The 14244-nt window shown below is 49.2% G+C and overlaps 1 protein-coding gene across 1 annotated transcript; it reads left to right on the top strand.

The window, feature by feature from the left end:
* Positions 1–721: 721 nt before the first annotated feature.
* On the top strand, positions 722–14241 carry ST8SIA2 (ST8 alpha-N-acetyl-neuraminide alpha-2,8-sialyltransferase 2; the record flags this gene model as incomplete). The annotated part of the gene is made up of 4 exons (XM_010174214.2): positions 722–850; positions 1370–1627; positions 3898–4191; positions 13968–14241. Coding segments are annotated over 4 exons (955 nt in total), but the record flags the coding sequence as incomplete, so codon positions are not given.
* Positions 14242–14244: the final 3 nt, after the last annotated feature.

Below are 14244 nucleotides of genomic sequence, written 5' to 3'. Positions count from 1 at the left end.
GCCCTCGCATCATCCTTGTGGCCTCCTCTAGACATGCTCCAGTAGGTCCATGTCCTTCTGCTATTGGTGGCCCCAGAACGGGAGGCAGCACTGCAGGTGGGGTCTCAGGAGAGCGGAGCAGAGGGGCAGAATCCCCTCCCTCGACCTGCTGCCCACGTTGCTCTGGGTGCAGCCTAGGACACGGTTATTGGCCTCTGGGCTGCAAGTGCACATTGCTGGCTCATGTTGAGCTTCTTGTCCACCAGCACCCGCAAGTCCTTCTCCTCAGGGAGGATATTAACCTTCTGCAGGAGCTGAGCTGGTGACCGCAAGGCAGCAGGGCAGCAACCCCAGCTGCCCTTGTAGAAAATGTCTTAGTGAATTTTGGGGGCTTCCCAGGGCTCTGGGGTGTCTTGTCTGCAAGTGTCCATCTACCAGCCTGCTTGTGTTACCATGTGCATGCCTGTCCACAGCTAGATGTGTAAGATTGTGTTTTCTGTAGAGCTGTGCCTGGCTGTAAATCTGTGTCCGTGTCAGCCAGCAGGTATTTGAGGATTTGTGTCTGTCTAAGTGTAGCAGAAGACAAACAGGCTTTCAGTTCTTGTTTAGCTAATAACTACAATTTTGCTTTTCTGATGAAGTTTGAATTCCAGCAGCCAAAGCCAAAGATGGTGATTAGAAGTGCCATTGGGATGTTAACGGATCCTGTCTCTCTCCCTCTCCCTGTCTTTCTTTTCTCTAGAGCTGAAGTAGTAATAAATGACTCTTCGTCTCCAGCTGTTGTTGACAGAAGTAATGAAAGCATTAAGCACAATATTAAACCAGCCTCATCCAAATGGAGACACAACCAGACACTCTCTTTGAAGATCAGGTACTGGTAATTACCTATAGGACAAGAGACAGATTTGGTCCTCTCCAGTGCAAGCTGGCAAATTGCCTCTCTATATCATCTAAAGAAGTTGAGGAAGAAATAAAAGGCTTATCTCCTGCTGAGCTAGGCTTCATATCTGTAAGCGATCACTCGGAAATGAATTCCCAGCTGAACCAGCTGGCCTTGCAACAACGAAACAAGGAGCCCTTGAGCCCACATTTTCCAGGCCAAGTGGAATTAGTGTGCACTGGTGGTGGGTCACGGAGGGGAGAAGGAGACCCTCTTCCCAGGGTAAATGCAGGGACCCCTGACTAATGGTGGTCCTGCCCTGGGAGGGGATGGGTGGAGAAGGAGTGGGTGTTAAGATGGAGATATCTGTTTGTAAGCTGTTCCTGGAGAACATCAGTCAGATGGACTGGCCACAGAGCAAGGGTAGCCAGGAGGCAAGGATTCATCTTATATATGACCCAGGTAATGTCTGTACTTCACTGATGGAGCTGTTTTCTTCCCTGTCTTCAGGAAACAGATCTTGAAGTTCCTGGATGCAGAGAAGGACATTTCAGTGCTGAAGGGGACGCTGAAGCCGGGGGACATCATCCACTACGTTTTTGACAGGGACAGCACCATGAACGTCTCGCAGAACCTGTACGAGCTGCTGCCCCGCACCTCGCCCCTCAAGGGCAAGCAGTTCCCCACCTGTGCCATTGTGGGCAACTCGGGGGTCCTGCTCAGCAGCGGCTGCGGCCCCGAGATCGATGCACATAGCTTCGTCATAAGGTAGAGACCCACACCCTGCGGCACCGTGGGGCTGGGGGGGGTTGGGGAGAGTTTGGAGAGGTGGAAAGAGGCTGGAGTCCCAGTCCATGTGGTACAGCACAGCATTGCAGCCCCGTAGAGTTCACCGATGTGAACATCCTGCTGCCAACTCTTCTACTAACCACCAAGTGCTCCCCATTGTCCTTCCAAATGCACCCCATGAGTTCTCACGGTGTGCTCTTAAACCCCAGGGCACCGATAACCCCCCAGTCCCAAGCAGTCCCTCCTCTTTTCCCACATACTTATCCTCTTGCAAATAAACTCTGTCCTGGACTCTCCCATGGACACAAGCTCGATCCTTCCCGAAGTCACTGCTGCCCTGAGCAGTGGATGCACCACGCGATGTCCTGGCACCACACTTGTGCACACCTGGATCTGACGTTCCCCTGTGACCACTCCATCCCCAGCACTGATGTCCCTGCAGATGCACTGCCCTATGGACCTGCTGCAGCAGATCCTGACCCCACTGGGGCACACACCAAATTTGCTGCAGGACATGTTTGAAGTGAAGAGGAGGAGCAGACCTGCCCTCCCACCCCTGACGCCCCGGTACGGCTGTTAGCTGAGGGGCTGTAAGATTCTGCTGATGATTTATGTACACGCAGACATTTGCTTTCTGGTGAGTCTATTATGAAGACAGCCCAATCCATCAGCAGCTCACAGAGCTGGTCCTCGGCATGACGTGGGAGCAAGGATAATGTCACCTCTGCCCCCTGCTCAAGCTCGGCTGCTCCAGCCTGCCTGGCTGCTAGCAGCTCCGTCGTGTCCGCAGGGGACGGGGCATTATCGTTTCCATCCTTAAGTGTGACCAGAGCGAGCAAAGGGAGGAATTGCTTATTGCAGTTCTGGCAAAATTTAGGGAGGGGCTTTCAAGTCACGCAGCAAAGTTGCAGGAGAAAAGCTTCTGTGGGCATCAGGATTTGCATTCTGAGCAACTCCTCCCCAGCTTTGTATGCTTGTGCAGGTCTGGCATGGACATGCTCTTCCCACCAAAGGTTATCTAAGCCACCACTTGAACCTGCATCTTCCTGAAGAAGGTTTGCTCCACCCAGGCAGCCTTTTCAGCAGGGTTGGCAGTGACCAGCGATGGGCTTTGTGTCCAGGATACAACGTCACCCTTCAGATCCAATGTTCATTTTCAGTCAGTGGATCAGAAGGGCCCTGCGTGCCAGGAGCTGGATTTTCTTTACAACATTCCTTTAAGTCTCCCCATCTGTAAAGTAGGGAAAACAGCTGATTGTCAAAGCAGATGGTTTTGGGTGCAATTCCTGCTCGTTAAATACCGTAACTTCACTGTAAAACGCTGCAGGAGAGCACACAGTGTGTGAACACACAAGTACCCTCTGGTTTTCACCATGCTGGGGGAACATCTCTGCATCTCCCCATCAGCTGGTCCCTGGTGCTGTTTTCTCAGCACCATGTGCATGGCATGGCCATGGCTTAACGGCTGTGGATCCTCCCTCAAGGAGCTGTAGGAAACCACCATAAAACGAGGGTGATTTGTTGGCAGTTTATCCTGCAGCCCCTCATCCCTGGCGTGACACAGGAGCTCATGGCATGGGAGCTCCCAGAGGAGTGTGTGCCAATATCTGCATGAGAGGAGGCACCAATTAATACTACAGAAAGAGATGGTTTTTTGAAGGTCACAACCTCCAGACAGCCAAAATCTGTGGAGACCATGTCCTGGCATCTACCTCTTACTGGTGTCATTATCGCTGCTGGTGCCACCAGGTCTGCTGTTAGCAGAGACTCACCAGGAGGAGAAAAAGGACTTGGGATAATATTACCCCAGCAAGGCTAGAATTAAGAAGCAAGCATTTTCCTTGCACAGGAAAGGCTGTTTCATTTAAGATCTACCATGGCAGCAAAGATGGGCGGTTTGTTGCTACGTGTTATTTTTGAACCACACCAGAAAAGATACTGATCCGTACCAACCCACCCACCAGACACCAAAGTTATGTCTGTTATTAGCATTGCCCCGGGGGAATCTGCGTGCACATGCCAGCACATTGAGGAATGATGACCTGATATTAAGATGGTTCATCATGACCAGGTCAGAGCCTCTCAAATTTATTGCAGAGACTCATTCTTCTCTCCTCTTCCTCCCAAAAGCAAAGGGGAAGGGCCACATCTGTCACTGGCCCTGGCTTTTGGCATCAAACACCCCTCGTGTTTGTCACTGCCCACTCTGATGTCCGTTGTAAAGGGCTATTTGGTGTTTCCTCTCACAGGTGCAATCTGGCCCCTGTCCAGGAGTACTCACAGGACGTGGGCATGAAGACGGACCTGGTGACTATGAACCCCTCGGTCATCCAACGGGCCTTCGAGGACCTGGTGAACGAGACTTGGAGGGAGAAGCTGCTGCAACGCCTCCACAGCCTCAATGGCAGCATCCTCTGGATCCCGGCGTTCATGGCCAAGGGGGGCAAGGAGAGAGTGGAGTGGGTGAACGAGCTCATCCTGAAGCATCACATCAACGTCAGGACTGCCTACCCCTCGCTGCGCCTGCTGCATGCTGTCCGAGGGTGAGAGCATTTCTGGTGTGCTCGGACCCAGGATTTCTTGAGCCTCCTGAGCTGGAGAGCAATCAATGGGTTTGTGTTGGAGGCAAGCGGTGGGAGCTGTTTCTTTCTGCAGAACATGAGAAGGACTCCACAGGCAGTGACTGTTCTCTAGATGAGAACTGGAGACCACCTCCCAAGCAGGGTCTCCCCATTCTGCTCTGTTGAGCATGAGGTCTTTTAGCCATGCAATATGACGAGCCTAAGTCTTCCAGTACTTTGCTGGCTGTGAGGCTGGATGTCACCACGATGACTCCCCAACCTACAGTAAGGGCTCTCCTTGGAGGAATGTGTGTTGTGGTCTACAGAGTTAGTGACAAGGTTTGTCACTTTGTGCTTAAGTGACACGTGCAAGTCTCTCACAGCTCCTCAGGTCAGGTTGCTCATGGCAACCTGCTGGATGGGCTCAGCAGAAAATCAAGGGCTTTTCACAAGTCACCTCCATGCTCCTGTAGTGGTGTTAATTGTACTACTCATCTTAAATGACCAGCCTAGGAAAGTGACTGACATGGTCTGGTCCTACTGGTCAGATAAACAGGGCCAGGTGGTGGTGAACAGACTTACTGGGAAGGAAGGAAGGAAAGGATCTTTCTGCTCTCTCATAGCAACCAGGTGTGTGGGAGACACAGGTGTGGTGGGGATGGGGAGGCTATAAAAGGAAGAGAGCTTGAGGAGTGAGACTTCTGTGTAAGTAGCTTGGTAGTGGTGTAGGTTTTTGTTTTCTTGTGTTGTTTCTGTGGGGAGAGTTATGATTCATCAGGCATTTGGGGAGTCTAGGCAGGATGTGGCTTATGCTGGAGATGGCTTAGGGGCAGTAATTGTCCTCTCCAGTCCTGACTAGACCCTGATGCTTTCCTGGGATGAGAATTCACTCATGCAACTGGTGCTCCCACCTCTAAGCCTCAGCACTGATGTTTCGTGATCACTTTGAGCGCTTCTTCTCCAACCCACCTCTGAGCCTGAGCTCCTCTGGTCAGTTGGGCCATGCTGGGTGTTGCTTTGTCCCAGCCTGGGTTATGTGTCAGTGCAGGGGGTGGGCACAGGATGGATTTTGGGGTCATTTCCTGCAGGAGCAAGCCTAAGGAGGTGCTCCAGGGAGAGGGGTGTGAAGAGCAGCTCCACAGGCAGCCCAGGCTGGCTGGGAGGAGTGGAGGCTCTGGTGGTGTGGTGCATTCCAGGCAACAATAATGGGCAAAATGAACCATGTCTGCCCCAAGTGCCTGTCTTTGAGGTTTCCCTGGGCTGGAGAGGCATCTTACTGAAAGTGCTGGCTTTGACATAAAGAAAGGGAAGGAAATGATACCACAACTCACAGAAAGGGAGGAGAGGAAGGGAAAAAAAAAACCAACCCAAAACCACACAACCCAAATGCTGAGCTATTTCTAGCTGTAATTGACTTACTTTCATCTGTCAAAATAGAATTAAGCTCCTGTAATAAGCCCTTTAAATCAACAGGCTGCTAATCCTGTGCTGGCAACAATTCCCGGTGACAGAAACTTCCCATAGGAAGCTTTGTGGAGGGATTGGCAAGGACTGGGCATCGCTTTCCTGTGGGAGAGGAGGAGGAGGATGCTTCGATAAGCTCTGCTGCTGAGCTTATCTTCCAACTCATGGAACCTCCTGGCCCTCTTGTGCTGCAGCCCTGTGGTCTGGCCGGGCTGGCTGGCACTCCAGCTGTCCCTGAGCCTCTCCCATGGAGCAGTGTTGGAGCCACCACTGGAGGCTGGCAAGTCCTGCCTGGCTGGAGGGGATGCAGGGATTTTGGGACAAGCCCAGGGGTTTAGAGCTGTCTCTTGGTGCATGGAGTGATGCACTCTTCTCATGTGTGGCTTGGAGTAATGTCCTCCTTTTGCACATGTTAGTGTTCCTGTGGGTTTTAATGGGGTCCTGTGCAAGGAACATGGCATTCAGGCTTCTGAAAACCTGCTGGGGTTCAGAGGGATGGAACCAGTCAGACCAGTAAGTGAGAGAAGTAGCCAGTGTTGGTGGGCGTCTGGGACGGATGTGGCACCAGCACGTGGTCAGACACTGGCTGATGCCGATGACAGGCTCTAATACCTGGTCTGAGCTACAGCAGAGACCTCAGTCCTGTCCTTTGGGCTGGTCACTGCTGTGGGGTGGGTCGTGGCTGCACTGAGGCAGCACTAATTCAATTATAACCACAGAAACCAGTCCTAATCCTCATCAGGAGTTGCCCTCTAAACCAAGGGAGCTGCTGCCTGACCTGCCCTCCTGCTCTCACACTCATCAGCAGGATTTCCTGCTAATTAACGATTAATATAATTAAAACTGTAGGCCCTTCAGCTAGCTGGAACTGATGGGAGCACTTGAACACCTCCCCAGTGTGTTGTGACCTGGCCAAGGAACTGTGCAGAGGGACCACCCAGGGCTGAGGAGCAGTTCTGGGGGAAGGCTAGAGTCAACGTTAACCCTTTCCTTGGTGTGATCTCCTCAGGTTTGGACTTGGATGGATTTAGGAATGATTCAGGCAATATTGAATGAACTGGCCACAGCTGAGGAGCGGGGTTTGCTGATGCTCTTGGTGCTATGTAGAAGTCTCTCAGGTACCTATAGGGTTGTCATGAGCTTAGGGTAATTGATATGATGTAGTTTGGGATGAGGAAGGAGCTTTTCCTCAGGCCAAAGTGACCAGAATCACTAGGATTTTACTTACTCATCTTCTGTGATAGTGTCTAATTCCTAAGATCATCATATATTTCTGCTTATGAGCTCCTTGCTGTTACAGGGATATGGTCTCCAACAACTGTCTCTCCAGCTCTCTCTGAGGAACACGCTGGTTCGTAGCATTATGCTTTTCTTTGACAGATGTGAAATTTGTGAAACACGTAAATTTTGTTCCTGTGGCGTGCAGCAGAGAATTGATAACGCAGAGAGCCCCACAGAATATCTCTCTGTGCTACCGTGGGCTGCAGTTGCAGATATGTCCTGTCTTCTCCTTTGCTGGATAAAGCTACCCTTTATAACAGAAGGTGATTTGGAAATCACAAAGAAATGGGGGAAGTCTTTCAGCCAAGCCACTGTTTTATATATATATAGATAGAAATATAGATATATATATATATATTTGGTTTTTTTAAGGAATGACACTTTCTACAAAGATTAATGTTATCTCAGCCAACTTCAATTCAACTACAAAAGCTTTGCCTTTTCTCTTCTTCCTTCACTTCCAGTGAAATACATTTCTGAGTTCTTGACTCCTCCTTGAACCACAGTATTGTCCTGCTCTACTTTCCCCCAGACCAAAATGCCTTTCAGTGGCGATTGAGCATTTTTTCCTATAATTTTCAGTGCATTTGGGGTATTTGTAGAGCGTGCGTTGCTGAGATAAGTAAAAGGCATTTGGATTTGTTGTCCTCAACAGCATCATTTGAGGCATCACCTTCCTAGCTGTGAGAGTGCCTTAAATGTTTGCTGATAGCTGTTTGTGTTGATGATTCTGGATAATCTGTGCAACAGGATGGAAGCTTTTCTTATGCAGTTAAACTCCCTATCTTCACGCCAGGAGGGGAGAGAGCCAGCAGCATTTCGATGGAGGAGCTCAGAAGGAAGCCGAGTCTCTAGCTAAGGATGAGGAGGAGAGCTGTGCCGTGGCAGGAGCCAGTTTATGGGGATGCTGCTGTGCATTTTGGGGGTGTGTGACTCACTTTGGAGCAATTCTCTAAATGATCTCCTGAGCAATTCATCTGGAGAGTGTAGTGCTTGTTCCTGGCTGGGAAGCAAGCAAGGCCCTTATAAGTCATCTGTTAGTGTCTCCAAAAAGCCTTGTAATCCCTATTGCCAAGCAGCTTTTGTCAAATAAATAACATGAAATGCAGGAAGCAAGGGAAAATAATTGTGTCTGGAGGTTTGACTATTGCTCCTTGTGGAGAATTCATGGACACTTTTCAGTTTGCCTTGTGTAATCTAGTCTGGCACTTCTCACTGTGTCCATCATGAGGATCTTTTGGCAGTAACCCAGTATAATCCCATAAGATTTTGTTAAGAGCTTCTTGAAAGAAGAAAAAAAGAAATTAAAAAATCAATACATCTTCCAGCTCCTTGGCTAGGTCTGCCATTAGGTTTAACATCCAAATAGCCATGACAGTTCACGCGTGCTCTTCACACCAGTTATTGCCTTGCTCAAGGTCCATAGCTTGCATAGCACAGCTCTGCCATGTATCCTCAGAAGTGCAACCTGGTGGGGTACAAGATGGATTTGTCTTTGCCTCAGGTGTCTCTCTGGGTCCTTGCACCCAAACAACACCTAAACCTGTGTTGATTTTTCAGAGCAATGCTGCTAGGACACTGCCTTTCTCATCTGTGAGCTGTGGTGGAAACCCTCCTGGTCCCTCCTCTCCTGGTGTCCCGATTATGCCGCATCTTTTCCAACAGCCTTGCCTTGCTTGTAGCCATGCAGGACACACGTGTGCAGGTTATTCTCATAACCTGTTGCTTTGATCACATCACTGTGCTCTTTTGCATCCCTCCACAGGCTCGTCTTTTCTCACTCCCCATGTTGAGGTGGTTCTGCTGTTGATTAGCCAATGTCACCCAGTTGTGGAGTTTCTAAACCAGCTTCAAGCTTCCTCCCTTATGGTCCCCTACACTTAGAGTTTCCCCTGAAGGGTCTGCCCCTGGGGTCTCATGCCTTAAAACCCTTCCTCTCTGCTCCCACAGGAGGTTTAAGGACAGTGATCCTGCACTCAAGTGAAGGATGAAGATGACCAGAAGGTGTAGGGGGTGGAAATAGCCCTTCACAAGTGTGTCACTGGGGTAGAATGTGGGGAAGTACAGGCGCCCTGTAAAGCCACGTGTGGGTTAGATCAGTGGATATCCCACAAGTAAATCTTTGTGTGAGCATTTATTCTCGTACCTCCTGCTCTTGAGGCATGTTGTACCTGAGCTGTGGTGTGTCTGCACTGGAACCCCAAGACAGTTAATTTGTTCTGGTTAGTTGGGAAGATTTAGTTTGGGTTTTTTTTGTCAGAAGGAGAGAGGCATAGGAAGGAAAGGGGAAAGAAGTAGGATGATCCTCTTCCCAGTTACTTTCCTCCTCTTCTGTCTGTTTGGAAATGCTTTAACTTGTGGGTGTTGAGTACCATGTGTGTTTGAAAGGGCATCACAGAACTCAAGACCTGGAGAAGAAAACAGTTATTTATCCATGACTCAGTGTTGATTTACTTGCACCAAGACCCAAAGCACATGGTACAGATCCAGTCTGGATATAGAAGCTTGATTTGGTGTTTGGGCTTTGCCCAGCCTAGGGATAAAGCCCAACTCTGATTCCAGATCCAGTTTTTGGAGTCAGCATTAGTATGAATCTGGACAGGGACCTGCCCATTCCTACCAGTCCAGCACAGTTCTCATCACTGTACATGGCTCTTGGCTGTGTTGGTGGAGGTGACTGAGGAGACTGGATACATGGACAGAAAAGGGCTGGGAGAAGCTGGATGGGGGATAGCAGTTGCTCCCTGGGCTCCAACACTTCATCTCCATCCACCCAGCAGCTGAGATACATGCTGTGCCCTACCAGCTCTGGTAGGTCCTGTCCTCACCTCCATCAACCTGAGTGCAGGGCACTGTTGGGGCACTTGCTCTGATTATCTGTAGCTGGTTTTTCATGAGTATTAATGGGGGCAGGATGTGTGTGACAGACTGATAATATGCTTCTGACAGTCAAGGACTAGCACTTCTACAGCAGCTTGTGTTTGTATCGCACTTTTATGAATAAGCTGTTTTAAAAAGGGTTTGAAACTGCATTATTTCAGCTATTCAGATTTCTATCACTAAATAAGGCAGCTGATACCGCTGAAACTTGATTTCTTCATTGGCCTGATTTTTTTCTGTTCATTTTAGCCTGCAGATTAACCCTTACCTGGAGGGTACAAGTTAGTTGAGGGTTTTCTCAGACACTTTCAGGAGGTGATGGGTAAGCACAGAGCTGGACCCTGCCCTTGCTGTCCTCAAACACTGCCTGCAGGGAGGTGTTTCACACCCAGCGTTTCAGCCCAAATCAAGGCCAGGCTCTGCTCCCTGAATTTGGTGATGCTGGGGGAGGATGAACGTGGTTGGAATGCTCCAGATATACAGTGTGGAGGCTGTCACCTTCCCTGGCTCGGGTGGGAGTTGTAGCTTCCTAGGGGCAGTTTTGGGGCGTTTTGTCTCCTGAAGGATTCCCACTGGGCTTTAAGGTCCATATACAGTGGTCGGTACCCCCGTGGTGCAGTGCAGCCCCCTCGCAGGAGGCACACACTCTGATGGCCAGGCAGCTGGCAGCATTGCTATGCAGTTCTGCTGAGGAGACTTCTTCAGTTTCTTGTAAACCTTTTGGAAAATTGATGTTGCTGAGGAGCAACCAGAACTGCCAACCAGCTAGGATGAGACTCTCTGATCTGGTGGTTTTGAAGCCTTTGTCCTTGGCTACTATCAAGTATTAGTTCAAATTTGTGGTAGGGCTTGTGTCTAGGCTGCCTCCTTACAAAAGATGGCCTTGAAGATCTGATGGCATTTTCCATCTGTCACTATCATGATCCAAAACAAGAGCTGTCTTGGACAATTTTTGCCTGACAGCATCACGGTTCCTGTTCATAACTGCATCCCGCTCAGGCACCAGTCTATCTCTGTGTCTGCTTCCACCCCTGAGGGTTTATTTACAGAAACAACACAGCACCAGCTTTTGAAAGAGGTCCGTGCTGCGAGAACGGCTCTGAGAAAGGAGATATTGGGTTTCAGGACCGCTCTTTGCTCTTCTCTTTTAATTGCTATCTCTTTCCATAAAATGTTGCAGTTAATAGTTATGGTGATTGGTGTAGCCAATTTGAAAAATAATTACTGCCTGCTTCAAGATTATCTTTCCTCCTAATTAAAATCCCAGACCTCACATATTAAAGGTGCGCTGTTGACACAGCATCCCGTGTGCGCCCAGACAACCTCATTTGGATTTACAGAATTAATTAGGTTTTATTTCCATCCCCAGCTGTTCTCTCCTGCACCAGGAACGTGGCCACTCTCAGTTGGCCAGTGGTGGGAGAGATAAGAGGGAGATTTTCGTGCACAGGTCCCACACTTCCATCACAAACCAGTCATTAAAAAGTATTCCCCAGATCTCACCAGAAGATTGCCACCTTCGCTGTCCAGGAAACAAATTGCAAGTGCTGTGGCATGGCCTGTATTATGGTTTGGGCATTATATATTATGTATGTTACCTGTGAGGGTGGGCTGGGACAGCCTGGAGTCTGTCACCCCTTCCCAAAGCTGCAGCCAGCAGTGAGAATTTATTATGCTGTAAGAGCGACGTTTGTCATCCTTCTAGTTTTCACAATGCCATGCCTGCAGTAAAGGGAAATACAGATTAAAGAGCCTGGTATTTAATTTTTTTTCTAAGAAAATGAATTGTCATTGTTCCCTACCCTGGTATTATGGAGTCAGTGCTCCCTAGTTGTGTGTGCTGAGGTGGATACGCTGGGTTGGTTTTCATAGGGCTGCTTCTGGGTGCTGGTTGCACACGCTTGTTGGTCTTGGTGAGGCTGTTCATGCATGCTGGGTTGGAGAGGATGGCATGCCTCTGTAGGGTGCTTCTGTGTTTGACCCAGGTCATTTTTATCATCATTAATACACTTGAAACATCGGTGATCACATGAATGTCCTGTACCCATGTGCACGGGTCACTTCGTCATGCTGTCGAGGTTGTCATACATTCATAGAGGTTTTATGGATTCTCAACAAAACCTGGAAGTTAATATTTTGGACAGGTACAAGGTCACCAGTATCTTTCTGTGCTCCAGCTGGTAAATTGATAGAAGGAGAGTTTTAAGGCTAAAGCAGCTACAGGACAAACCAGACAGCTGTCTTCCCCCAAAGCCAGCTGGTTAAGGTGGCTTGACAGTTCTTCCCAGGTAGTTTCCCTGCTGCATTAGGATCCCCTAATTCACAGTGTTAAATGGTTGTGATAATCTCCTATTTCTCTCCGCCTCCTGGGTTTAATGTGCTTACCCATAAACTCATCACGGAGGGTGTTTTATGACTACCTGTGGGAGAAGATTGCCTTGGCACCAACCACAGGGAGCTTTGCTGTGTCCCCATAGCACAACCTGTATGGCTGGGCAAGCCCACAAAATGCTAATGCTGTGCTTTTGAGATACTGGGTCTCACCAGTTTTCCCCCAGTTTCTTGGTCCTTTTTCATGCTGGATGCTGAGGAGATGAGTCAGACAAAGAGGACCTCCCCAAAACATTGTACTTGTCTTTTGTTGAAGCTACAGGCATGTGGACACCCCTGGGGTGTGGGACCCCAGTAAACTCTGCTGTGCCCTTCCTGCACGTGCTGAGACAGTCACTCTGCTTCCAGAATTTGATTCACCAGAAAAGTCAATTTTTCTCTTATCTGGCTGAGAACAAGCAAGTACGTTTTGTGCCTTGGTTGCTAAATTTTAATGGCTTTCGTGAAAAGCTAATTTGCAGGATTAAGGCTCCACTCTCCCAAGGGTTCCCGCTGTCTGAGTGCCAGACCCTCAGGAGCCAGGCAGAAAGTGTGAATGAGGAGGAAGACACTTCCCGTGGCTCCGTGTGCAGGAATGGGACCCAGCTCAGGATCCCAAACTTCTGGGTGAGAGCACAGAAATGCCATGTGCTTTGCTCCGCTTCTGCGTGCTTTCTATCCAAAGCTGCTGGTCGCTCACTTGAACTCAGGTCCCTTGAAATATCTGTTAAAAATAATCCGAGGGCTTGAATGGGCTGTGACGTGGTGGGATGTGCTGCCTGCGCCATCCCCACCCGCCATGCTGGGGAGGAGGGAGTGGACCCAAGGGGGATATCTTCTACCTCCTCCAGACCTTTTGCTTTCTGACATTGCTCCTCTGACAGTGTTTTTCTGCTGAGCAAACCAGATAAATTGCCTGTGCAATAAACACTGGGCGCTGGAAGCATTTTCTTACAGGATATTGATGCTGCAATAACTTTTATCGGCAGCCCAAAATACAACTGTTGATACTGTTTCTGCTCGTGCATCACTGCAGGGTGTCTCTTCCCCCTCTTCTTTTGGCCATTTCTCATCAAAACTAACGCACTCCTCAGCAGCGAGCACAGCTGACCTCCGTATCGCACGTTATATATTGAAACATGCCATATTGTGCATCTCCTGGACTGATGCTGCAGAGCGTGGTGATGTATTTTGGTCCAGGATCACAGCAGCAATTGCTGGGTGTAACGGGAACACAGCGGTGTGTCTTAGCTCGTTCAGTCTGGTGACCCTTTAGTTCAAGGCAAATGTTTTTACGGCCCTGTTGTGTTTACTGTCAGATAAAAATCTTCAGTTGTCAATGAAAATCATCAGCTTATGTGTGAGAGTGTCTGCTTCGAGGGGTTGCTGGAGTCTACTTGACATGTAGATGGTTTGGTCTGTGGTATTGATCTCTGAGGTTGATTGGAAGATAATTGTAGGCTGAAGTACTGAAGGCCAGCGTTGCAAGCAATTTGTTTTTCATAAAGGATTGCCGAGGTATGAGATGCTCCAATGCCATAGCAACAAGTGTGATGTAACTGCCAGACAGAGAGCAGGAGGATGCTTATTCATGAAGCAATCCCTAGAGAGCCTTTTTCTTGGCATGGAGAACTCTTCTGCTAGTCAGAAACCTCTCACTTTGAATTACCAATATATCTCAGTCAAAGGTTAGAAAGAGAAAATGTGCAAGACACAAGCTTCGTGGGAGGCAGGAAATAACACTCTTTACTCTCCCGTTGCAGGTACTGGCTCACGAACAAGGTGCACATCAAGAGACCCACCACCGGCCTCCTCATGTACACCTTAGCCACTCGATTCTGCAACCAGATCTATCTCTACGGCTTCTGGCCCTTTCCCCTGGACCAGAACCAGAACCCAGTCAAGTACCACTACTACGACAGCCTGAAGTACGGCTACACCTCGCAGGCCAGCCCGCACACCATGCCCTTGGAGTTCAAAGCCTTAAAGACGCTGCACCAGCAGGGAGCCTTGAAGCTGACAGTGGGGGAGTGCGATGGG

The sequence above is a fragment of the Antrostomus carolinensis genome, unplaced genomic scaffold (assembly GCF_000700745.2).
Source record: "Antrostomus carolinensis isolate BGI_N321 unplaced genomic scaffold, ASM70074v2 scaffold41788, whole genome shotgun sequence".
Classification (NCBI taxonomy): Eukaryota; Metazoa; Chordata; class Aves; order Caprimulgiformes; family Caprimulgidae; genus Antrostomus; species Antrostomus carolinensis.
This window is presented reverse-complemented; position numbering and strand designations above follow the sequence as displayed.